Genomic DNA, 26,142 nt, shown 5'->3' with positions numbered 1-26,142 from the left:
CAGACCAGACAATTTGGTTTCTCATGGTCTGAGAGTCCTCTAGGTGCTCCATGTGGGCTTTCATGTGCCTTTTACTGAGGAGTGGCTTCCTTCTGGCCACTCTACCATACAGGCCTGATTGGTGGAGTGCTGCACAGATGGTTGTCCTTCTGGAAGGTTCTCCCATCTCCACAGAGGAACACTGGAGCTCTATCATCAGGTTCTTTGTCACCTCTCTGACCAAGGCCCTTCTCCCCCGATGCTCAGTTTGGTTTGGGCAGCAAGCTCTAGGAAGAGCCCTGGTGGTTTCAAACATCTTCCATTTGCAAATAATGGAGACTACTGTGCTCGTTGGGACCTTCAATGCTGCAGACATTTTTCTGTACCCTTCCCCAGAACTGTGCCTTGATACAATCCTGTCTCTGAGGTCTACAGTCAATTCCTTGGACCTCATGACTTGGTTTGTGCTCTGATGTGCACTGTCAACTGTGGGACCTCATATAGACCGGTGTGTTCTTTTCTAAGTCATGTCCAATCAATTGAATTTACCACAAGTGGACTCCAATCAGGTAATAGAAACATTTCAAGGATGATCAGTGGAAACGGGATGCACTTGAGCTCAATTTTCAGTGTCAAATCAAAGGGTGTGAATACTTATGTACATGTGATATTTAATGAAATTATTTTTAATATGTTTGCAAAAAATTCTTTAAAAACGTTTTCGCTTTGTCATTATGGGGTATTGTGTGTGGGATATTGAGAACAAAAATGAATTTAATCCATTTAGAAAAAAGTTAAGGGGTATGAATACTTTCCGGATGCACTGTATGTATGGTAACCCTATGGAGAAAGGTTAGGATCGTTTTTCAAATGGAGGATTACCATCTAGACACAACGCCGCCATTGACATGTATAAGGCCATGCCACTAGCGTAGGTAACTATGCAGTTAACATTTTATAATCTGAACTTGGTGTCAAACCCTGCCAAAGAATATGAGGGCAAGTATCAGCTAATTGTGTGAAACCAAGGACTAGCGTAGATTATCACACCATCAGATAACAAGACCAAGACACGCATAATAACAAAACCAAATGCCAACCAACAGAGGCTTGAAAACCAAAACAGGGGAATACCTGCCTCGATGCGTCACAGTGGCTTTTCTTTCTCATCATAAGAGATTTAGAGGAAGTAACAGTGAGGGCAGAGGTATTGTATGAAAGTGAGGAAAGCAAGAAGTCGGTACTTATTTCTCACTGCCAGCCCACAAGTCAATGACCACTTCAAACCTCACTGCGCACTTTTATGTCGAACCTTCAGCAGAATTTTAAGGTTACACCAAGGAAGTTTACTGAAATGGCATCATGGGGGGGGATTTGCTTTAAAATGAAGTTCGGCAAAAATTCCCCAGAGACATTTCAGTAAAACTTCAGATTGTTAAATACACAAGCTTGATTCCCTTTGCACATTTTTCAAAGAACTATGTTTATCTCTTCAGGGCACACAAATAATCAATATACCAAAACTCACAACTCTGTGCCCATGGTTAAACTCAGTCAGAAACTTGTTTGAAGTACTACCCACTCTTTCAGGCTAGTTATAGTACACATTGATATGTAAGCAGAAAGTATGATCTAGTAAAGGATTAGAGCAAATCTTCCTTTTTTTTTTAACCAAATCCACTGTCCAACTATCTATATATATTCACAAAGCAATATATATATGTTTTTAATTACTTCACTATTTAAAATGCATATAAACACTCAGATAAGACATTTTTAAGAGTTGCAGGCTGGGCGACTTTCAAAAATTCCGATATATTCACCTTTTGAAGTCGACCTGATGTAAATATTTTATTAGCTTCTTATGTTATAGGTTGAATCACATGGAATTTACCTTTCTAAGTCAGACAACATTAATATAGCTTCTTTAAAAGCAGCTTGATTCTGTGTGTGAAAAAGAAGTATGTGGCTCTCCTCCAAATAACGTTCAATACTGTTGCCATTCATGATAGATTTAAGGCTCATAGGCAGCATTACGACGTGTAATGTGAAGAGGAGCATGCACCTCAGGGGTAAATATCTAACGTACCAAATTATGTGACAACATATTTCTGAACTGGTTTAGATGCACTCTCCGACATGCTTAACTTTCTCACCTGTTTTTGAGCATCACGCCCCCCAAGTATTTGTGTGTAAAGGTTATATGCCAGAACATGCCGGATAATTACCGTCTCAGCAAAGTTTACATATTTCAGCAAGACACTGGTAGAGCTATAATGAATCTGACTCTTCGAAAAACCCATAGTTTATAGAGATTGTGAAGAGTGCAGTGTAACGGAGAGCCAGGAGCCATCCGTCAAATCAAATTCCAGCAGCAGTCAAGACTCGTCGTGCTCCGACAGCTGCAGGCCCTCCGGCTGAGGCAGAATACACCGCTGTTTCAAAAACATAAGAAAAAGGAAGAAAACGCAGAGACCTGCCTGCATATCAGCACTTTTATCTGCTCGTTTCCAAGTGTGGTACATGTAGAGAAAGTCAATTCTTACTCCAACTTTACTCAAAAGTGTCAATGTTTACAGATTTGATGCTGCTTTGAACAAAATGAAAGCAAATAAGACAACAGTAGCCATGAAACATATAACTGAAACGGTGTGCTACGAACACTTCCTCCTGAGAACACAACATTTTCAGGAATCAACAAAAAGAAAACTTGAATGGGATCCTTTCATCTTTTCATTTATTTGGGATCAACCTAGAACAATGTACATCTTGAGCTAACCTTTATCAGAAACACAAAAAAATCTAATTTAGGTGGAGGCCATGTGTGGACAAAATGGTACATCTCCTGTGGCAGGCAGGAGGTACAAATAAGTGCTTTTCGCTTGGAGAGGGACTTGAGCCAGATTGGCGTTCTCACCCTCTGATCTCAGAACAGGAGGGCGATCTGTAAATCAGGCTGTCTGAAAACCCATCAATATAATAAATATAAATACATCTTAGGTTTTCTACAGATCGTGAAAAGGACATGACAAAAATAGCTTTGTTTTCAAATTTAATGCATAAATAAAGTGTAATAATAACATTAATTACAATAGTTTTAATAAACCTTAAGCTTTTTGAAAAAACAAAGTATGCCTGGCCCTTGGAAATCTAAGGCTTGGGCCTTCCAAACATGTCTAGTTTTTTTTTCTATTTTCACAGTAGACGCACATTGACACCTATGAGCATAATAAATTATCACTCCATGCATGGCATCACTTCAACAATCTGGAGATGTGTCAAAAGATGACCTTGAGATATTATTTCATTTCTTTGGGGACGCAACTAAAACAGTTCTTGATGAATTTATTAGTTTTTTTTTCCTAGTCAACAGGTGATTGGCTTTGATAAACCTCATGAGTAGAAAACAGAATAATCCTTTAAAACCTCAACACAAATTATGATAAATGATTATGATAACAACCTGGGGCTGTAAATCAAGAGCGAAGTGATCATTGTAGAAGAATTGTCACAAGTAGAAAACTGTCCTAAATGGGGTGGTAGAGGAAACAATATATCTAGCCCCTGATTCAAACGTTCCTATATTTAATAATCGATTGATGGCTTCTTCCTGAGAAAAAGAAAAAAAAACAATGAAATTGATGATTTACATGGGATGTGTGATGGGAAACGCAGGTCAAAGAATAGTATTTGATGCAGACAAAAGTCTTTTTAAGTCCCAGCCGTAGTTCATAAATATGTAGCCTGACAAGCCACGGAAGAAGGAGAAGTGGGAGGAAGAGGAGTGGGGGGGCGTTTCCTATGAGCAGTAGCCAGAAACTGAGAACCAGAAACCTGGAGCTGCATCTCTGTGGGGAGTTGATGAGGAGGAGCAGGAAGAGGAGGAGGAGGAAGAGGGATCACTCCATGATGGCTCGGTAAATGACGGGCTCGATGTAGTCCTCTCTGTACCGCGAGTTGATGACTCGTTGCCTTTTGGTGTTCTGCTTGACGTTGCTCTGAGAAAAGAGCTCGAAGCGCATGTCTGACGCCACCGACTGAGGAGCAAACATCAGGAAGAGACATTAGTGCCTGGCAGTGCTCACACATTTCATATAACGCTGTCTTATCATAAAAGAGACCTTCTGATGATAAAATGTCAAATTACCAGTCGGGACTTCACTCGTTTGGGCAGATTCTCTTCTAAAGTATAGATGTCTTCTCGCTTCACAGAGATTTGTGAGGCATCCTCAAACTCCACCTGCACACACACACACACACACACACACACACACACACACACACACACACACACACACACACACACACACACACACACACACACACACACACACACACCACACACACACACACACACCACACACACACACACACACATCACACACACACCACACACACACACACACACACACACACACACACCACACACACACACACATCACACACACACACACACACACACACCACACACACACACACACACACACACACACACACACACACACACACACACACACACACACACACACACACACCACACACACACACACACACACACACTACACACAACACACACCACACACACATCACACACACACACACACACACACACACACACCACACACACACACACACACACACACACACACACACCACACACACACACACACACACACACACACACACACACACACCACACACACACACACACACACACACACACACACACACACACACACACACACACACACACACACTACATTAAATCCCCAATGAACATATCAGTTATCCTACACCTTCTGTAAAGTGTAAGGAGCCAGCATTGCATGGTTTGAGATACTGGTAAAGGTTAACAGTCACAACACTGAGTATTTTTAAAAAGCGAGAAAAAAAAACAGGCTTTACAAAAAAAAGGTCTTAGTATTAGAAAAATGAAATGTAAACACGTTCAGTGACTTGTGTCTATTTAAGACATCTTTCAAAGGACACTCAATTTTATATTCCATTATTTCAGGGATCAGGGGGAACCATGACATGAAATGTGCAACGTATACTTAGTAAAAAAAGGAACTAGATAAACAATCTTTCATATGTAAAGTGTACACACTTTCTATTTAACTTTAAGTGTTAACCAGTAATCCACAAATAAAAGCAGGCTGCTGTGTCACATCATACATTCTCTCTAATAGACCACCAAACATAACCACAGGACAAACAGCATAATCATGTCAACCACATAAAAGCATTTTACTATAAAATATCGCATGGACAAGTAGTAGGTGTATTTCTTTTGAGTCTTAACATTTATACTTTTGACCACACAAACCCCCCATATGTGGAGGTTCAGAAACATAACTGATGAAGCCTTTTAGAAGCAGTCAGTGAGATAGAAAGAGACAGCCAGATCTAAACGGGGGCTTTACCAGGTACATGGGGATGGAGTGCGACGCCATGAACTTGGCTCCATATATCAACCCGTCTGTCCATCGCACCTGAACTGCTTCACCTTGGGTGGGGGGGCCGTGGCGCGCGCAGTCACGGCTCTGAAAAGAGAGTGAATGGTGAACTCGGGCTGTGTATTACGAGAGGAGTTTAACTAAATATGGAATTATATCAGCTTATCTGCCTCTAACTATACTTTGATTAACAGCATTTGTACTAACCTCAATGTCCTCTGGGAAGAGGTTGTCGCTGTAGGAGCCGTCGTCGAACACCACCTCGTAGAAGGTGGCTGTGGTCAGCTCCACCACCTCGCTGTGGTAGTACCGGCCGTTTCTGTATTTGCAGATCACCCTCTGCCCGACGGCCAGCTCCCGCATGGACGCCCTGTTGCGCTGGGGACAGAAACAGAGCGGTTACTCTTTAAAGCTTATCACTACACGGCCTCATTAAAATATAAGTGGTGTAAAATAAACAGCATGAGTGTAAAAAGATATCTCCGCAATGATTAGACTACCGTCTACACTCGGAAGATTATAGGTTAGTAATGTTTACCCATTACATCTTAAGGATTTACACAAAGCCCAGAGTTATAGTAACATAGTCCACAAAGACAACAGCATAGAAACCATGAAGCAAGTGTATCTGCATCCAATGAACATTAATGTTGTGGCTGCATATCTCGTGAAAGGGTCTGGGTCCTTTAGTGAATTAAAGCAGCATGAACAAGAGAAAGACTTCCTGTGGTGGGTCGAGAATCCAGAAAAACAATCTTTGAACTATTACTGTGCCAGTTTAGATGCAAGGCTGTCTTTACAATGATCTTCTTTGCCAAAGATAGACAATAAAACTGAAAATGTGTGCATTTACCCCAGATTAGGAAGCGGGAAAACATTTTAATAATCAATTTAAAGTGTGATAAACACCATTTGCCACATATCGAAACCACAAAAAGAAATGACAGGAACAGCAGGTAATCCATTTCCTTAATAGTTGCCTGATCAACATTATATCACAGCTAATGAAAGTGTTTGAAACCTTAAAGCATGTAGAGCTGGTGAATATCCTGTTGATCTGAGCCCATTTATGTCTGATTTGTGGGCAGCACGACTCATTTAAGGGTCAGACTGGATTTAGGGAGTCACTTCCTGTGCATTGTACGGGGGGGGGGGGGGGGGGGGGGGGCTAGAATTGGTGCCAGAATGATCGTCAGGTGCAGACAGTCTGGTTCATTTTTGCATTTTTCAGGTGTACTGTGAGGACTCATGTCGAGGCTTGACGATCTTACCATACAGTGTCAGCTCGTAAATCTTTAGCTCTGGCTTTACATCGCAGAGGATTTATTAAGACGGTGTAAAAAATACCTAAAATCATACAGCATATGTCGAGGCTTGCATACTCAAATTAAATCAGACACCATATTATATTAAGTTCATGGTTTGGGCCTGCTGACTTAGCCGCCTTCCTGCTGTAGAAATCATCGTTACATGGAACCTTGTTCACCAGCAGAACTGAGAAAAACACAAACCTGACCTTTCTTTTCAGTTCAAGCGTAGAGCTCTTCTTGGAATGGGAACATCTAAAACACTATCAATCATTATCATTTTTTGGGGGGGATAATATTTGCAGTTCCTTTTTTTGGCTTTCTTACTTATTACTTATCCAAACAACCTTATCCAAGCTAAGCAGTGAGACCAGACACAGAGCAAAAAGTGAAAGTGTCTCATAGGGTTACCAACCAATTAACCCTTTGTCCTCAAACACACAAATACATATTTAAACAAAAAGCTTCACAAGTTAACAGAAGTAGAAATGATGTGAGCTTTCGAACCCTATTCTTTACTACGAGTGTAACTGTGTTTCTGCTGGTTACCTCGGGTATGGCAGGCGTTTTGTGTCTTTGGCAGGTGATGAAGACGGTGAAGGGCCAGTCCTCCGGGTGCATGAGGTTGCCGGCGGCCTGAGCGCAGGTGGGGTGGAACGCCGTGGAGCAGCGCCCGTGGGAGCACTGCACGCAGCAGCCCGTCACCTCCCTCTTCATCCGCTTCCTGCAATATGCACACTTCTACAGGAGCGACAAAGAAAGAAAAAAAGTGTGGCGAGGGAACAGATTAATGGACGAGTTAAAGCAAAGGAAGTACAGGGGAAGGAAATGAAGAGAGAGGAAACAAGGGGAGAATGAGAGGGAGAAAGAAATCAAAGTGAGGGTAAGGCAGACCCAGACACCAACTGGAACACAGATATGTAAGGAGGGAAATTACACAACTTCCTTTGGATATTTCAATGGGTTCTGACATCATATGTGCTTATTTAGAAGTATATCTAAAACCTATAACAATGCAGACAAGGCCACCATTGTGAAGAAAGGCCCACATTTATATCAATGTGTTTGCATGCGACTCATTCACAAGAAGCATACTGTCTTCCTTTCACATCAAGTTCAAATCCTGTGTACTATGACCAATCATTTGTAATCACGTGGTCGGAATGACACAGCTTCATTACACAACAGTTTTTAGAAACATGAATGGCAAGATAGAGAAGTGAAACTCAGTCAGGACCGCCGCCCGGCGCCATGGCAGTTTCACTCGGCTGGACTGTGTCTCCATGGTGAGAACCACCAACACATGCCATGAGAACAAAACTCCACGACCCGATCTGTGTTTGGGTTTAGTAGTAAAAACCATGAAGTATAATTAGGCATTATGATAAAAGTGAGAAAGAAAATAGTTAATGCAATCAATTTGATTATTAAGATATTTGTATATTGCCCTAATAAAACAATAATTAATTAATAATTATTGTCACATCTAAAGCATTTGATTCAACACATAAAGCACATTAAATTAAGTATAATAGTGGCATATTTTATAATTGGTCTTAATTTGACCTCATAGGTGTATTATGAGATTAATAATAACAATTATGAGCCCAGTTTGTTGGATAAATTCTGGCCCTTGAATTCAAAAACATTGCTGTGGTTCATTGATAGATGTAATGACTGTACATCATGGAAAATCTTGTCCTGATCTAGAGATTTACTAACTTTTGCGAACAAGTACTTAACTCCAGACGTTTAATTATTAAGTCACTCGAGGAATAGTAGGGGATAAAGGTGGGTAAAGTTAATTAAAGTCATTTTCTCAATCATATATGGACGTTAAATGGAACAGAATACGGCTGAAGAACAGCGTTAGATGACGCATGGTGCACCGTAATGTTATGATACAGAAAGGACATTGCGGGTGATGAGGAGATATTCAGAAAATCGAGTGGATATAGAAACACGTTCCCCCTGTTGTTAATCTTCATAATATATCTTGCTGGGGGCGGACAGAGGGTAGACAAAATAGTGCCGTCTTCCCGCTGCTTCCATATTGACATAAACCTCCAGACCCGGATGCGTTTATATGTTACATGTTACTTGTTACTAGACGCTTTTATCCAAAGCGACTTACATACTCAATACTGTGGACAATCCCCACAGGAGCAATTTGGGGTGAATTGTGTTGCCCAGGGACACAACGACATGCTGACTGCAGTGGGGTTTGAACCTGTGACCCCCTGATCCCAACACCAAGGCTCTATCCACTGCGCCACACGCCTCAAAATATGTCATTTCTAATGTGCACAGCTTCACGTTAAAGATCACCTCAGTGATGTCTCTGCCTTTACCAGGAGCTGGCATTACTACGTGCTCCATGACGCATGTTTCACACAGTCAATAACTTGGCCTTTGTCATTAAATAAATCTATGGAAGTACTTTAAAACAGAAACTTAGGTCAACGATTATCAGGTATGACCTTCACGCCCTGTAGAGGCAGTCAGGCCGCTGTCACTGTGACTGACGGAGGCTTACCAGTTTGAAGCGTGTCACGGGGATAGTGGAGAGGTCGATGGGTCCTCGCTCAGTGACGTTGACAAACTGAGCTTCCAGCACAGTGATGGCACACAGCACATGAACCCACCTGAAAGACAAATAAGAGGTTTCAGAACAAACAATTCAATGTCCAGGGTGCAATCTTCCTGGAAGAGCACACATTCAACAACGTGGTTACCAAATTAAATAATAGGTTTAGAGTAGGAATTGGACTGGGATTAAAAGAAAAACTACCAAACATATCTCTTCACATTGGCATTTCCACCCTGATCATTATTCGTCACACCACCTCTGTTTTTATTGATTACTGCATTGTCTTGTTTTTTTCTGCTGGTGTTTTGCATCTTGTACGGCGACCTTGAGAGCCTTGAAAGGCGCCTTAATAAATAAAATGCATTATTATTAACAATCTGGTATAATCAATTGTTGTTCTTTTAATTAAGATTGTCTGGAGCTAAAAAAATATATTTATAAATGTGTATAAATCAATATTCCAATATATTTTTTTTGTATTTGAACAAACAGTCATGAAAGATAATCATTTACTTTTGAAAACAGTATTTAGACAACAGAAATAAGCTTGTCAATGTCCATTTTCTGACTTGTTGCTAGAGCTTTCAGCATCATCTCTCAGGCCCTCCGCCTCAGCAGGTTTTATTCTCACAGTTGTCATGGAGATGACCATCAGCGTGATGGATTGGCATTACGGTTCAACACTTTGGAGATAACCTCCTCAATTATATTTGAGCAAAAACCATTCGCTTAACTCGTTTGAACTCGACTAAAACGTAAAGAAAACATTGTTCTCTCCTAGTGTGTTTGAAAGTAATCAGTCACTGGAGATTAAAAAAAGAAAAAAACATTTTTATTTTCCATGGCATTTCATGTTGTAACTTGAAGTGCTTAGATAAATAACAACAATTTAAAATCCAGCTTATACAAAATAATTGTATTATGGTCTGGTCTGTAAGAGCCCATTCATAACAGGGGATGCTAATCGATTAAAGAGTGATAAAGCGGATTAGTCTGCACAAAAAATAGGAAGTCCCATATTGGTATAAGAAACGGTTTGTACAGGAAAACGTCTCGCTTCTGTGTCAACGTGTTTCCTGACATTTAAACTGATGTTCACTTACTCTGCCAAGTGTAACCGCAGGCTGAGAGAGTGTAACACCTCCACACACACTTCTACTCTTGTGTGTTTGCAATTAAAACGTGTATTTAGCTTGAGGGGCTTGATCCATCAGATGGATTTCCAGCAGTTACAGACTGAACAAACAAACTTAATGAGGTCAAAGGAGAGAAACTGGTAAACACGGTTGACAATCTGTTGTGTACCAACCAATCCGAGCACGTCTGCGCTGTTTTGTGAACATCATAAATCCTGTGATTGCTTTTTCTTCTTGCCTTTGCTTTGACACGTTTACGACTGTGAACATGAAGACATTCTAATGAAAAAGGAACTGGACATTTCTTAGAAAAAAGGAAATGTGAGACATCGTTAGCGAAAAATGTTTTTCTACATTACATTTCTTTAAGATCCTTAATCTTTAAGGAGAAGCAAAGGCACTTCAACACACACTTCCACTCATGCTTCACCAGGGTTGAAAAAAAGTTCCATAAAACCAAACTCCCTTTATCCCTAAAATGATTAGCTTGTTACCACAAAAGACTGACCCCCGTTTTGTACACTTGTGCACATTAAGGTCAATATTGTCAAACGTATTTATTTTTTCACTGTTTTAAACTAGTACCCAGCTCATATTAACATCAATATTAAGTTAACTTGTAAAGTTGTGTAGTTTCTGTAATGCAGCTTCTGGTCCACAAATACAGCTTTATACTACGTAAGCTCTTTTGTCTGCTGCAATCACGTACTTGTCATTGTTGGCTCTCTGCAGAGCGCCGCCTCTCAGGGAACAAAGGCAGCAGTCCTAGGGGAAGAAACACAAACCATGATATATTATTTATCACGCAACTGAGGTGTTTATCTATATCAGGGGTTCCCAAACTTTTCAGCCCACGACCCCCAAAATAACAGTGCCAGAGACTAGCGACCCCTGTCAACAATTTTTTTTATTTTGTAACCATCTCGCGACCCACACTTTGGGAACCCCTGATTTATATCACATCCAATATAATCTTGACTTTTGGATATATAATGCTCTGTATTATCAATAGCTTAAACTGGAGATAACAAAGACCCCTCCCTCTGTTGAATGAATGGTATCAGCTGTGTAAAGCTCAGTCTAATCCTTATCACAAAACCACTGTGTAGCTGATATGGCAGTTGTATAATCGTAAAACAGTCTGACTGCAGGGTGGCAGTTATTAATAACCAGAAGACAGCTGTGTCAAGGTATGAAGTGAACAGACCGGTTCGGGACTAAAAACACTCACATTGCCTTTATTTCAAACTTTCCCTCAAAGTCCTGCTGACAATCGTCTAATTCAACAAGTCACCTATCTAAATCCTGTTATAACCGTTCTAGTCTTTCCTCACAGATATCACACAAAGATATGCTTAAATATGCAAAATATTACATGAGAGCGTTATGGGAAAATCTGTTGGCTCTGTATAGTTGTATGGTGAGAAAGAAATACTTTGAGCATTGAGAGCCCGGATGTAGTTCTTTGCCAAGTTAACATCAGGGATGGCTAGATCCTCTAAGCGAATATAAAGTGCATTCAATGTTCTGATATCAAACTGGAATAAATGAAAATAAGATGATGAATGAGATGTAAAAGGGAAGCTCTGCCCACTGGTGGTCAAACGTGTGTGTGAGCCAAAGTTCAGCCACATTCCCAGCATGCTTCACAACAACCTATTGTTCTCAGCAGACAGTAATGCTGTAAGCAAAGGAAATTTAAAGATACATTTTACATACAAAGTTTTGAAAAAAACAATTCCCCAAACAATAACACAGAAAGGAAGAACACACTGTCACCGGCTCAGAACAAAGGAGGCTGCAGAGCACAGAGAGCCAAGCGTGTACGAGTGTGCCAAACGCTGCTGTGGTAGGGAACTGTAACTATTAATCCACATAAGGTCAGTAAAGGGTCATCATGTGTTTTACTTTGCTTTGACTAAAATGACGACTGACTTAAAGAGACTGGATGAGCCTTAGAAACAGGGTGCACATGCCCAAACATCTGTTTGATGGATTTAAAAAGCAAACCAAACATCTGCAGTAAAACAAAGTTGCCATCATCCTCTCAGCTGCCATTCATTTCATTTCCCTGCATGGGAATATTGAAGTGTTCCTGTGTTATTCCATACTGATCACTGTAAACTGTTCGCACTGCTCTCTGATCTGAGGAAGAGAAACAGCCGTTTCTTCCTAATTAAAAAAAGCCCCTCCAGTGCCACCATGTGGTTTCACTATTTGACATTAGAAAAACAAACATCTGCAAAGGCCAATGCTTTTAAATACATATCCAAGTAAATTATTCATTCTTATTTTTGACTAATGCACAAATGTTTTACCTATATTTTAGTCACATTTCACTACACTATTCCAACCAATTTTCTCACTGTACTTCAATTAAATTATAATCCATAAGGCTAGACTTCCTGACAGTAACACTCTGTTGATGTTAAACAAACAGCACATGTTTATGACACAAGGCCACCTCGCACAGGGAAACAACAACTCTGCAGCTGTATTTGTATGGGTTGACTGTTTTGAGTATTCAAATTATTAGAATCTAAATAACAACTATCTACTATAGGCAGCCAAAAGAAACTAACCTCAGTGGTGGCTCCCGCATCACAGCGGGCACACAGCCAGTCGTCTAGCTCTGCTCCATCCCCCGACACGCCATAGCAACCTGAACAGGAACAGAAAGTGTCACAAATTCACATTATGCATTTCCCTCCACGGTTTTGTTCATATTTGGTTACAGGAAAAAAAAAAAAAAAGTCATTAGGCTATAGAACAACCAAACTAGGCTAAACCAAAAAAAACACTGTTGGAAAATACCGGAGTAATTATAATAAAAAAATTGCAAAAAAAACTAACTTTTACTCAACTAATGGCACTTCATTTAACCAAATAATTAATTGTAGGTAAGGCTCTATGCTGTGTTAGAGTTTCCAGCAGATTCATTTATTGTGTTTGCATATTTATCCAGAATACATTTTTGGTGCCAAGCAGTATTTTTAAGAATAACCAATTGAGATTTGTATTTCCTAAGGAAAACCAAAATGACTAAATGTAAGATATATTTGACTTAACATCCCCTGAAGTGTTCCTAACAGATGCTTACTGGTATGTACGCGGACGCAGCACTGAGCACAGGTGACCAGCCGGCTGGTCCCGTCCTCGGCTATATGAGGGTTGGACAGCTGGCCCTCCCCGTTATCATTCGTCTTGCTAGATTGTGTGTTGAAGCACATTTCAGGGATGAGTGGCTTGGAAAACTGACGGCCCCCTGGACGATTCACCAACGCCCCGCTGGAACCCCCACTGCTGGACTCAGACTACAGGGTAGGGGGAAAAAGGAGGCTTGTTTTGGGAATATCAGATGGATGCTTTCCTCAGTTAGAACTGTCCAACACACATTCAAACCCGTTTAGTGATTAAACAATGCACAATTGTGTTAACAAAAATTATATATTACAATGAGACATTTGTTTCACTAAGAAACTATAAGAGTTAGTTTTTAAGTAATATATATATATATATATATATATATCATATACAAGTTGTTTGCAAATAAGCAACAAATCATAACTTTCTACGACAGATATAACAACAATTTAGGTAAAGTAGTAAATAAAGACATCTATGTTCAACTCGAATTATTCTATCGCACCATTTTCACACCTACATTTGTGTCTTTCCAGAGGCGGTTTGTCATAAATGACAATTATTCATGAAATGCTGACTATGGATATCCATTAATAAGAACTGAAACTGACAGTTAACTTCCTAAAAGCACAACATGCTTGTAGTAGTGACCTGATGGTAGGTGTGGAAGAGCAGGCAGATGGAGCAGTAGGGCGCCTTCTTGCCCATGCTCTTGTTGAACTCTCTCTCTGCCTGAGGGTTGTGCGGCCGACACTGCCACAGCTGGGTGAGCGGCTTCGCCCACTCCTCGGTCTCCTCCTGCTCAAACTCCTCCTTTATATAATCATCTACAGATAGGACGATAAAAAGAAGGTAAGACATGAGTGTGAATAAAGATTGTGGAAGCATTAGAAACAAATGTAGACCATGATCAAAAAATTGAAAATATAAGTAATCAGAAAAAGACAAAATATCATGATTACTAGGTAACCTGTAACCACAGAACATATTACTACTAAATTATGAACGAAACAAGTGCGTACCATTGTCACTGTGCTCCTCCTGCTGCGCCTGCTGCTGCTGCAGCTTCTTCACAACTGACTTGCAGTATGACTGCTCTTCTGACACCTGCTGGAGCAACAAGTGTATAGCAAGGCAAAACTTCAAAACAAGGATTATGCTGCATCTGTAGCACTGGATCAGCTGTAAGCCCATTTGCAGACATATTGGGAGCTCTGTACTCGTATGCATACATCTCCAGATAAATACTGGGTCTTTTTAAGATTTGGTGGCAGCTTGTAATAACTTACGTGCTGAATCCGAGGGATCACCTTCACCTCAGCTTGGACTGGTTTGCTGACAGGAATGGTGTCATTCAGGATGATAATGCCAATATCTTCAAGGGGGGATTGCTTACTCTGTATATGAACAGCATGAATAACATTGAACATTCAGGGCAGACCTTTTTATCAATAATGCCTGTTAACGTGTAGCCTGCCAACAGAAAGCTCACTAAGAATTGTTGTGCTAGATTAGTAAGGTGTTAATAAAATGTGTAAAGTGTTAATAGAATTAGTAGTAATGCTGAGGTCACAGAGTGGAGTATGCAAGAAACATGCAAGGAAAATGCACCAGTACAGAGCCACCAAAAAGTCTTGTCCCTTTTTTTCCCCCTTCCATTTTTAGTATCTACATGAACAATTGTATTATTAAGAAAAGACACACCTTTATGAGAACTAGAAATGAGTTAGTTTAGATCATTAGGTGTTAGTGCATGCAACCTAAAACACAACTTGTGCTCAAACATACGTGCGCACAGAGAGCCAAGAATGAAAAGCTTGTTGTTTTCTGTTAAATGCATGCTCTAAAGAATACCAAAGTGAAATGACAAACAAACATACCTTTCGCTTGTTCTTAGGGGCCTCTATCTCTTTTTTGCTCAACTCTTTAAGTTGTGTTAGAGGCAGAGAGGAAACAGTCTTGATAGTGGGCTTCAGTTCAGCCAGAGGCTCAGCAGTGATTGATACCTCAGGTTTTTCTTCCTTCTGGTCCAGCTCCACAAGACCCAGTGCTTCTGATTCATTCACTGCTGCTTTGGTAAGAAGAATCATCTTGGATTCTGGCTGTGGCTCTATTCTTTCGCAGCCCGGTGCCTGAGGCGAGGGCTGGCCCTGAGCGACTGATGGTGTACAGGTTTTGTGCTGGAGGTGACGGGACTGATGCTCTCGGGCGTAGCTGTGCACCTGCAGCTGTGTGTGAGGCTGCTGCTTCACCAGAGTGTAGCTCTTTACTTGGAGAGTGTCTTTAGGATCCAGAGTCCTGTGGAAGAGCAGGCTGGCTACTCCCATTTTGCGTGAAGGCTGAGCGGTGGCTTCTGTCCACGAAGGTGAAGCTGAAACTGACAGATGTCCGTTTCTGGGCTGGGACTGCGACGAGATAGCAGGAGCACGAGTCTTTGAATAGTGTGGGGCGCGCACGACGTCACTTCTGTGAAATGGATCCAATAATGTGAGCTTGGTTGGTGTGACAACCAGCTTGGATGGGCCTGCAAAGTAAATAAGAGATCATTGTTTAGGAAGTGGAAGAGAAAAAAACTATACTAATAAAACAACTTTTAGGAGGTCTAGACATACAGGAAACAAGTTTTTAAGTGACAATACCTTTAATTTTCTTGCCATCTTGTGACATAGTACGTGGCGGTATAAGGCTTAGTCTGGGACGCTTCCCATACTGCTCCACATCTTCCTCATCTTCATCCTTAGGAACAACCTCCTCAGGCACCTCCAGACAAACTCTGTGTCTCTTTGTCTCTATCCTGTGTGTAGCGCTGAGGACCAAACAGAGGCACAGGATAGTGTTAGAAACACCATTTATTTATCTGTTTACAGTAACTGAAACTTTGACAAATACCTCCTACAACAAAAATGTTATTTCTAAAATTAAACACATATTAATTATTAGAAGTTTATTATTTGTCTAGAGTAATTAGTACCGATTTGCTCTGCTGTAATTTGGTCCATAATCTAAGAGTAACTGGAATTCAGCATTTTATATTGTATTTTTTTGTGTTTAAAAGCCGTTCTTAAGTTCAGGTGTGTTTAGTATTTTGTAATAACCATACACCATTATGCAATAATACTGAGATGTTCATGGGTTTTCCCAACAGAGAGTGCAAATTAACCGCGATTACTAAATCACCCTAGTTTTGTACTTTAAAGGTCCAATGTCATGGCCATTTCTACTGATCATAATTCCATTGTTGAGGTATACTAGAATAGCCATCTGCGAGGCTCCACTAGCCTCGCAGATGAGATGACATGGGACCTTTAACACTTACACTAGGGGTGTACCGGTTCACAAACATTTCGGTTCGGTACGTACCTCGGTTTTTAGGTCACGGTTCGGTACGTTTTCGGTACAGCAGAAAAAATGATCACAAAACATAACGTATATATATATTTTTTTTATTATTATTATTAAACTGTGAATAATGTATTCACTCAAATAAATAAAAAATATAATAAAATAAACATTAAGGTGCAGCATTTCAATGATCTGAAATAATCTGTACTTGAACTGTACTGTACTGTACTAGTACCTAAGCAGCCAGCTTGACATTAGGCTTGTTATTGTATTTTCATGTTTTTTTAAAGAAAGATGAACTTGTCAGCATCGCTTGCCGAAAGGGCAGATCTGCTGGCACTAACAATGTCTCCTGCTGTGGAGAACACCCTCTCGCTAGGGACAGAGGTAGCAGATACAGCCAGGTAGCGCTTTGCTAACATGGCAACATAAGGATATTTGGCATTTGTAATAGCTTTGGCTCGGTCTGAACTTGTTGCGAGTGGTGGAGGCTTAAATGCTAGTGGGAGTTGGGTTTGCACTTCAGTCATTTTTCTTTTGGTATCGGTGATATTCACGTTCGGGTGATGCCTTTTCAAATATGTGTGCAAGTTTGACGTATTGCCAGCCGCGTAAACAATTTTTGTTGAACAATGCCGACAAACAGCTTTGGTCATCCTTGTACGTAACTGCGAAACCAAAATGTTCCCAAACCGGAGACTTCAATGATGCTGGAGGATTTTCGAGCTCAACTTTATCTGCGTTCGCCATTTCGCCAGTTCCTCAAATTACTGACTAAATTTGAACGCATCCCTTTGACCAGCTCTCATAGTATGCCTCTCGTCCAATGAAATGACTTGGTTGCTCTATGACGCGTTGAACCCAATGTGAGCAAATGACACTGAATGCTGCGACGCAGCACCTGCGATTACTTCCAAAAAGTTGTTTACGTTCTCAATTTTTTACGTCTAACGTTATATTCATTCGGTACACTTCGGTACCGAACCGAAGGGCCCATACCGAATAATTTCGGTACGAATACGTATACCGTTACACCCCTAACTTACACCATAAACCATTTAAACACATACACATATACACAAGGACATTCTCTTCTATAGAATAAACCCACCTCTTCCGCTCTCCGTCCTCCCCACAGCTCTCCATGGAGTTACTGTTGCAGGTGATGTCAGTAAGGTCCCCTAGGAACTCCTTGGCCTCTGGGGTGGGCCGTGTGTGGTCGATGGGGGCCACATCTCTTCCTGCCAGCCACTGTTCATAGCGTTCCGGCTGGTATTTCTTTACAAATACATCCATGGAAATCTTCACCATGTCTTTGCGGCACGAGCACTAAAGAGAAGTAGAGCACAAAAAGGTTGCGATTCAAATTATGATGTTTACATTACTATACATACATTATTTTCTAACTAATAACGTCTTATTCGAAGTGGGTTTTCTATGCTGTCCTTGAGCGGTCCTCACCAAAACTGCTTGCTTGCCGTACTCGATCCATCTCTCTGTTGCAAAGTTAGTGGATTCTGCACAGTTGAAGCCGTGGTTGAAGCCAGCGTGATAGGCATAGGGAAATGTTATCATGAACTCACCAGCCCTCTGAGTAATCTTCAGGAAAGGTAACAAATATGTATATTAGAGACTGCAGGTTATACATTTGGCTTGTTCAGTATGTATAAAAGGGCAAAAACAAATAATATTCCTCCCACCTTTTCAAAAGGAATGCCATACTTCTTCAGAATAGAGGGAGAGAGGAGAGTCATCTTGTGCCTCAAAAAGGCCTCACAATTTTGGGAACTACCAGGAAAGAAACCTTGAAGAATAGAGGGCAGACGGGTGTTAAAAGGCCGGGTTAATAAAGAATGGTCTATATACTATATGCATAAACAGAAAATACTGCGTTTGTCTCTTACCTTTAGCCAAACGCTCCAATCTCTTCCCATGCTCTGGAGGAACACAGTACCTGCACATAATCAGATAAGTCTTCTTAATTACCGTACACTGATTATACAAGTATTTATAAAGTTAGAAGTGTGTTTTCAGTAGTGTCAATTATATGAAAATAATAATACTCAAAACTAAGTTGAAATAAGAACTATAGGTTACTAGCGTAACCCCAGTTCTCAGAGTAACATGAGTGAGATGTCTCACTATGGGATGCGCCTCCCCGCGTATGCCTCAGAAGCATCAATCTCATTACGCCAATCCTGATTGGCTGGTGATCTTGACGACTACGTCAGGGAATCCACCCACCCTTTAAGTAGCTTGCGCTACGACGCAGCATCATTCAAAATAAGCACCTCTTCTCGCTTCGCCTCAGCAAGAAGGCTTTGCACTGGCTTTTAATACTAGTTGAACATTACATTTTTACATTTGTATGTGTTTTTTAAAATATTTTTCTAGTTATTGTGCTTTTTATCATGTTTTTAATTATTGTTTTATTATTGTACTCCCATTGTGTTATTTAATATTTATTGCCTGTACAGCACTTTGGTCAACTGAAGGTTGTTTTAAATGTGCTATATAAATAAATAAAGATTGAGATTGAAGAAGGGCTGTCTGGTGAGACATCTCACTCGTGTTACTCTGAGAACCGGGGTTACACTAGTAACCTATAGTTCTCATTCATAACATTCGTTTCGATGTCTCACTATGGGATATTGAGACTCCCGTATTGCTAGACATGCTTATCTCGAAAATCACCAGTACTCAACAGGTAGAACTCTGTCCCAACGCGGACCCTGAGCCCAGCACGGCCACGCTTGGAGCAGAGACATCCAATCTGTAAAAACGGACAAAAGTGAGCGGTGAAGACCAGCTTGCTGCTGCACAAATGTCCTGGATGGAAACACCCTTAAACAAAGCCCAGGACGTAGCCAGGCCATGAGTAGAATGAGCACGCAGGCCCGTTGGTGCCTGCAAACCCTGACTCGTATAAGCCAGAGCTATCGCTCCCACAATCCAGTGGGAGAGTTGCTGCCTGGTAACGGGCTTGCCCTTATGAGGGTTAGCCCAGGATACAAAGAGTTGGTCACTGCATCGAAACTCTTTAGACCTGTCCATATAGATGCGCAGGGCACGAACTGGACATAGCAAATTCGACCGCTGTTCTTCAGAAGAACATAACTGTGAAGAAAATGCCGCAAGGTCAATGGGGGTGCATGAGCCAACCACCTTGGGCACAAAAGCAGGGTTAGGCTTCAGCAACACTCTTGCTTGCCCCAGGGCAAACTGAGTGCATGAAGGATGTACAGAGAGCGCATGAATGTCACTGACTCGCTTGGCGGATGCCAGAGCCAGCAACAACACTGTCTTCAGTGACAGGTGTTTCATGTCAACTTCTTCCAGGGGTTCAAATGGAGGTCGAGTGAGCCCATCTAAAACCACTGCCAAGTCCCATAGGGGCACCAGTGACCTGGAAACAGGGAGGAGCCTGCGAGCCCCTTTCATAAAACGGCAGACCAAGGGATGTTGGCTAGCCGTTTTTCCCTCAAAACCCACATGGCATGCAGCAATAGCAGCCAGGTACACTTTAATCGTAGAGAAAGCTCTGTGTTTATCAATCAAGTCCTGCAGGAATGACAAAATCACACCGACAGGACATTGAAAAGAGACGTGTCCCTCTTGGAGGCACCACTCCTCAAACACTCTCCACTTACAGTCATAAAGAGACATGGTGGAGGAAGCCCTTGCACTCTGAATAGTGTTTATCACCTTCTGAGGAAGCCCCACTGTACGCAAATTATACCACTCACGGGCCAGGCCCATAGTGCCAAGCGTTCCGGGTGTGGGTGAAAAATAGTCCACCCTGCCTGAGACAGTATGTCCCTGCGTAACGGGAGCTGCCACGGCTACCCGCACAGCAGCCTCGTATCTCCGCCAGCCAATACATTGCAGGCCAGTGCAGAGCTATCAGGATCAGCGTGTGGCGATGCTCTCTCACTCTGGACAGAGTCGGAGGTATTAGAGCCAGGGGCGGGAACGCGTACAGAAGGACCGGCGGCCAAACATGCGCGAGCGAGTCCACCTTCCTCATGGCGCGAACCTGGGGATGTCGTTTGGACATCACACCAAGCGACGGGGAGTCAGGGGCATGGGGGGCCTCCAGAAGCACATTCCAGCGCAGAACAGGTGGGGCTGGAGAACGGGGAACTTCCAGCTCTTCCACCGAGGAGAGGAGGGAAGGCTGTCAAGCCGCTCTCTTCTTCTTCTTCCTCCTCGCTTGATGACCGAAAGTCTGGGCCGGCTGTGCCGGTGCACCTGCTGTCGGGGCTGGGGACTTCCTTGGCCAGTTCGTCCTCGCCTCATGGCGGGATGTGGCTTTGGCCGTTTCGGGATCTTAAATTGGGAGGGTCGCGAGGCAGCCTGAGCGAAGGTCTGTCGCGGGGCCGTCGGAGGCGGCGGCTGGACCTTCCGGGGAAGACAGAGCTGGAGCGCCTCGTCTTCTCTCTTTTTGGCCTCACACCGCTGCTGCATCAAAGCCAGAGCTCGTCCCGACAGGCTAGCTTGGCGTGCTAGCCGTCGTGGAGGCTCTGGACGGTGAAGCGTGACGTAGTCGTCAAGATCACCAGCCAATCAGGATTGGCGTAATGAGATTTATGCTTCTGAGGCATATGCAAGGAGGCGCATCCCATAGTGAGACATCGAAACGAATGCTATGAATGAGAATCCTGCAAAAGGGTCTTAGTATTAATATGAATGACTTAAAAGAAAGGAAGTTTATTTCCTCCATACCATGATTTGGGCTCTCCGAAGTGCAAGTAGTTGATACTGTAGAGGTCCATGTCCTCAGTGTGCCATGCAAAAGTGGTCTTCCACATGCCAAAATACAAGTAGGGTGTGTTAACACCCTCAATGGTGATGCCGCTTTCATGTTCAACAGTATCCAAAATGGTGTCCAGGTGGCAAATGTTCCACTCTTTGACATCCTGTAAGGGTAGAGCAAATAATACAAGATCAACAAGTGAGACTGGATACAGTAATAAGCATCGCTATAATCAGTAATGTTATCAGCAACGCTTGTGTTACAGGTCAAGAAGTGCACAGACAGCAATAACAAAACCTATCAATGTTCTTTTACATTTGATAGAGCCACAAATCCCAGAAATGTCCACTCACTCGGCCGTATAGAGATCCATTAACATCTGCCCCGTATATGGGAGGGTTAAACGTCACATTCTTCCAGTACTTCCTTTCCAGCTCCTCAAAGTCATCATAATGTGGACTACAGAACCTAAAAATTGCATACAAAATAGATCATTAGTACAAACACCATAGGTTTACTTTCACCATCATATGGTTAAAGATACAGTTAGCAGCACTTTTGCAGATGCAACAGACTTTCTGTTAACCGAAGAAAAAATGACATAAATGTATTTTATTTCTGCACTTCTCACTTGTCACTGTTGGCAATCTTGCGGAACTCTCCGACAGTCATGGGCTTCTTCTGAATGTTGTATTGTGTGAAAAGGCCCGACTGGCCTGTCACCACCTGCTGAATGGGTGCAGGGATCACCAAATCGTCTATGTCGTCATAAGAGCCTCTGGGCTTCCATTCCTTTGGTGGGACAATCTTGGAGGAGGAAAGCGGACAGTGAGTCATCACAATGATTCACCAGCGAAGCTTAGAGGTATGAATGCATTTATTTTTCTAACAAGCTGGGCAATATTTGTTTTTCATCACTTAATATTAGGGCTGTGCATCTTCACTGGTCTCACGATTCGATTACGATTATCCTGTCAACGATTAGATTCAATATCCCGATTCATACCAATGCGTTGCATCCTCAATTTTCTATATTACTGCACATGGCTTATTTTTCATCAATGCATACATGCAGTAAATACATATGAACTCTCTTTTATTATTTAGAAAGTGCTTCAGAAATCAATAACATAAATGTCTTGACATTAATTTATAAACCAAAATAAATCAATTGTATAGGTCTAGCCTCCCTATATCTGTGTGAAGTTGTTCCATCCTCAAAAACAAAAAACTAATGCTTCTGCAGTCTAGCTGCAGCTTCTAGCAACGGTCTTCTGTTAAAGAAAGGACACTGAATGTCCTGAATGTGGCATCACACACAGGACTTGAGTCTGAACACAGCAGACAACAGGAGTATTTACAATAGCATATACAAACAAAAATACTGCATGTGGGTGCACACTTACATTCTCTGTCTTACTGTTACATAAATCCCATGAATGTATGAGATTAAGTTAGCTTCATTATATCTCAATCAGTGATTAAGTGAATAATAAAGTTTCTATCGGGTCACTATCAGCCTGTCACTCATTATTTTCAGGGAGGGGGCGGGGTTTGGAGGAACGGAGAGGAGACGGTGATCGCGGAAGCTTTTTTCCTCCTGCCTTCACAAACTTTACACACGTATATATCGTCTGAAAATTGCTAGAGGACATTCATACTCTGCAATCCAAGACTTAATTAAATCCACCAAAAACCTGACATGATTTTAACGCGATTATTTTTGAAAAACATAAATCCTTGTGTCTCTGAGCCGCAGCGACACGGAGTGATTCAGAGCGGGTCCTTCTGCTGTTGGTTCTGGACTGGTGTTCTTGTGTTGGTGGATAAAGCAGACTGCTCCGTGTTTGGTGTTGCTGTGCCGCTGTCACGTCTGTTCCCTGATCTCTGCGTCACCGACCGATTTTATATTAAAGTGACAGAAAAAAAAAACATTATAGTAAAGCCGCGGCCGGAAAATCAGGAAGCAACGTTACTACGCTATAATCGATTATCTTCCGTCACTGCATCGATACCGAATCGTCCACGTCCGCATCGCAATGCATCGTAGAAACGATTATTTTCAACACCCCTACTTAATATGTACAAGATTTAACAGATACCCTTTACTGAATCATTTCATAGCAAACAAAGCCATCAAAACTGTCCGATAGCAGTCAGTCGTGGCATGTTTGAACAAATGCAGTGTGTCTGTACTCACTCTGGCCAGGCCTGCTTTATGTGCTCCCTGGGACTCCACATATGCAACATAGCGGGTGAAGTCCTTAAATTCCTCAGCAGTGGGGTAAAAAGTCATGATCCCTTTGGAACCATGGTTTTGGGAAACCCCGTCCGACGCCATCCCAAAACTGAATGGCAGCTCCTGCAGATTGCAAATAGGAAATTAGGATTTTATGATGAGTCGATTAAGTATATTTTTAAGTCAGCTTTGCCATGATTTATAAGTACCCACAACAAGGAATCTTTAACTGGGTCCTGCCTTTCTGGCCTGCACCTCTAGAGCTAAATTGAATGACTGAAAACAACTACCATCTACTTTTCAATTATTATAACAGAATGTAATGGTAAGTATCTATAACAATATAAAACATTTTATATTTCAACACATTTACTTCTCAGGGTTTCTCAAACTGGTTGCTAACAGTGTTTGCATTTCATTTCTGCTCAAAAAATCCTCAAGAGGGATTATAGGTTTACATTTTTGGAATTGTTATATTCATAATAAAAGTGCTTTTGAATAGTATAGAGAGCCATTAAGCTTTAATGTCACTGTTGAACAGAGGTGGGAGAAGTACTCAGATCTTGTACTTAAGTAAAAGTAAAAGTACCAGAGTGAAGGAATATTCCGTTACAAGTAAAAGTCCTGCATTCAAAATGTCACTCAAATAAAAGAACAAAAGTATTGGCATCAAAAGTAAAAGTACTCGTTATGCAAATTGGCCCATTTCAGAATAATATATTATATTTTTTGATTATAATTATTGATGCATTAATGTGTTTGAAGCTGGTAAAGGTGTAGCTAGTTTTAATTCATTTGAATGCTGCCGAGTAGTTTGTGAATTTTACTCTAGGTGTTACTCAAGACCTAAGTGTTGAATATTATTCAAAATCTGCAAAGTAACTAAAGGTATTGAATACATGTAGAGGAGTAGAAGTAGACCATTTACGTCTGAATTGTAGTGGAGTAGAAACACAAAGTAGCAAAACATTGAAATACTCAAGTAAAGTACAAGTCTCCGAAAAGTGTATAAGTACAGTACTTGAGTAAAAGTACCTAGTTACTTTTCAACACTGCTGTTGAATAGTACGTGTTTGTATCATACAGTGTATGGTTTGTATACGTTTCCTCACCGTGGCCCGGGATACCGTTGACAGGGAAAAGCTAAAACCGCCGCTGATTGGCTAAACCCGCGTCTCTTTAATTCAGCCCCACTGTGGCAGGCCGGCTAACATTAGCGTGTTTGCTAACTTGCTCCAAAACATGACCTAATTTGTATAACGAATATCGTTATGCACCGACACATAGCATTAGCTAGTCGGATAGCGTGAAGGTTTTCAATGTGGCCACGTAAAGTTACATGACAGTGCAAATGTACATGTTATCTTGTTTGCATAGTGTCTCGAAGGAGAAAGTAATAATCACAACACAGCTAGCTAGCTTATTCACGTTAATACTAATGGGAACTGACTATTTCCTGTATTACAGATAAAAACGAAGCTGCGTTACATCCTACAAAGCACTTTCGTTGGCAAACTTGGGCAGAGCTAGCTTTAACCCTAACTTAATACTTGGTATGTTGTACAAATAGAGTTAGCGTTTTCCTATACTCAACGTTAAACACATTTTTGCCTCACAGACAGTACATAAAGTGAACTATCATCTGCCAAGTCAGTGATATCTATTCCAGGAAATAGACGACACCCGCCCCCTAGCATCGACACTAGCAGTTCCGGCTAGTTAGCCATCAGATTAGCATTGTGAGTTAAAAAGCTAGCTTTCTGGGACGGCTGTAGGATAACTCGACAGACAAGTACTTACAGCCTGCTCTGGGTTGATTCAGACGAGTTCCCTTCTGTTGTAAACAACTCGTAATAAACAAAACCGGCAGTTCTGAAGATAGGAGAAATAAGAGAGCTTGCTAACTAAACCCCCTGTGAATAGACCACTATCCTCCATTACCACTTTTACGCATGTTCACGCATCTCGGATTTTGTTTACCACAACACGCATGGGACACGTTCAGCCAATCAGAGGGCGGCTCCTATGACTCGTCATATGATGAGATGTTTAAATCTCCTCTTTCTGTAATGACTGTAAATAATTATATTAACAGACATATTGTCTAGATGTTGCTGGATGCATGTTAATTGTATTTGAAAAGCGATTTTGTTAACATTAAGAAAATTAAACACAGGATGTCCAGGAACTTCA

The 26,142-nt window shown here is 41.5% G+C and overlaps 1 protein-coding gene across 2 annotated transcripts; it reads right to left on the bottom strand.

Annotated features, from left to right (window-relative positions):
- Window positions 1–2,459: 2,459 nt before the first annotated feature.
- Window positions 2,460–25,904, bottom strand: kdm4ab (lysine (K)-specific demethylase 4A, genome duplicate b). Of its 2 annotated transcripts, none has more exons than XM_034137737.1 (23): window positions 25,750–25,904; window positions 23,911–24,072; window positions 22,342–22,517; window positions 22,064–22,178; window positions 21,680–21,873; window positions 18,859–18,908; window positions 18,655–18,758; window positions 18,416–18,553; window positions 18,066–18,283; window positions 16,252–16,418; window positions 15,493–16,136; window positions 14,902–15,009; window positions 14,635–14,722; window positions 14,264–14,439; window positions 13,569–13,782; window positions 13,051–13,130; window positions 11,178–11,233; window positions 9,279–9,387; window positions 7,292–7,483; window positions 5,643–5,813; window positions 5,403–5,522; window positions 4,127–4,219; window positions 2,460–4,016 (listed from the first exon to the last, which is right to left on the bottom strand). In XM_034137737.1, exons 2-23 carry the CDS (start codon window positions 24,049–24,051, stop codon window positions 3,879–3,881), a joined length of 3,492 nt encoding a protein of 1,163 aa, XP_033993628.1. In that variant the 5' UTR covers window positions 24,052–24,072; window positions 25,750–25,904; the 3' UTR covers window positions 2,460–3,878. The 2 variants fall into 2 exon arrangements, with proteins under 2 accessions (XP_033993628.1, XP_033993629.1); XM_034137738.1 differs by having other exon boundaries at window positions 14,635–14,719.
- Between the last annotated feature and the right edge of the window lie 238 nt (window positions 25,905–26,142).

This window comes from Trematomus bernacchii, unplaced genomic scaffold (genome assembly GCF_902827165.1).
Source record: "Trematomus bernacchii unplaced genomic scaffold, fTreBer1.1, whole genome shotgun sequence".
In the NCBI taxonomy this organism is placed as follows: Eukaryota; Metazoa; Chordata; class Actinopteri; order Perciformes; family Nototheniidae; genus Trematomus; species Trematomus bernacchii.
Note: the sequence above shows the minus strand (reverse complement) of the source record. Positions and strands in the feature narration are given on the sequence as shown.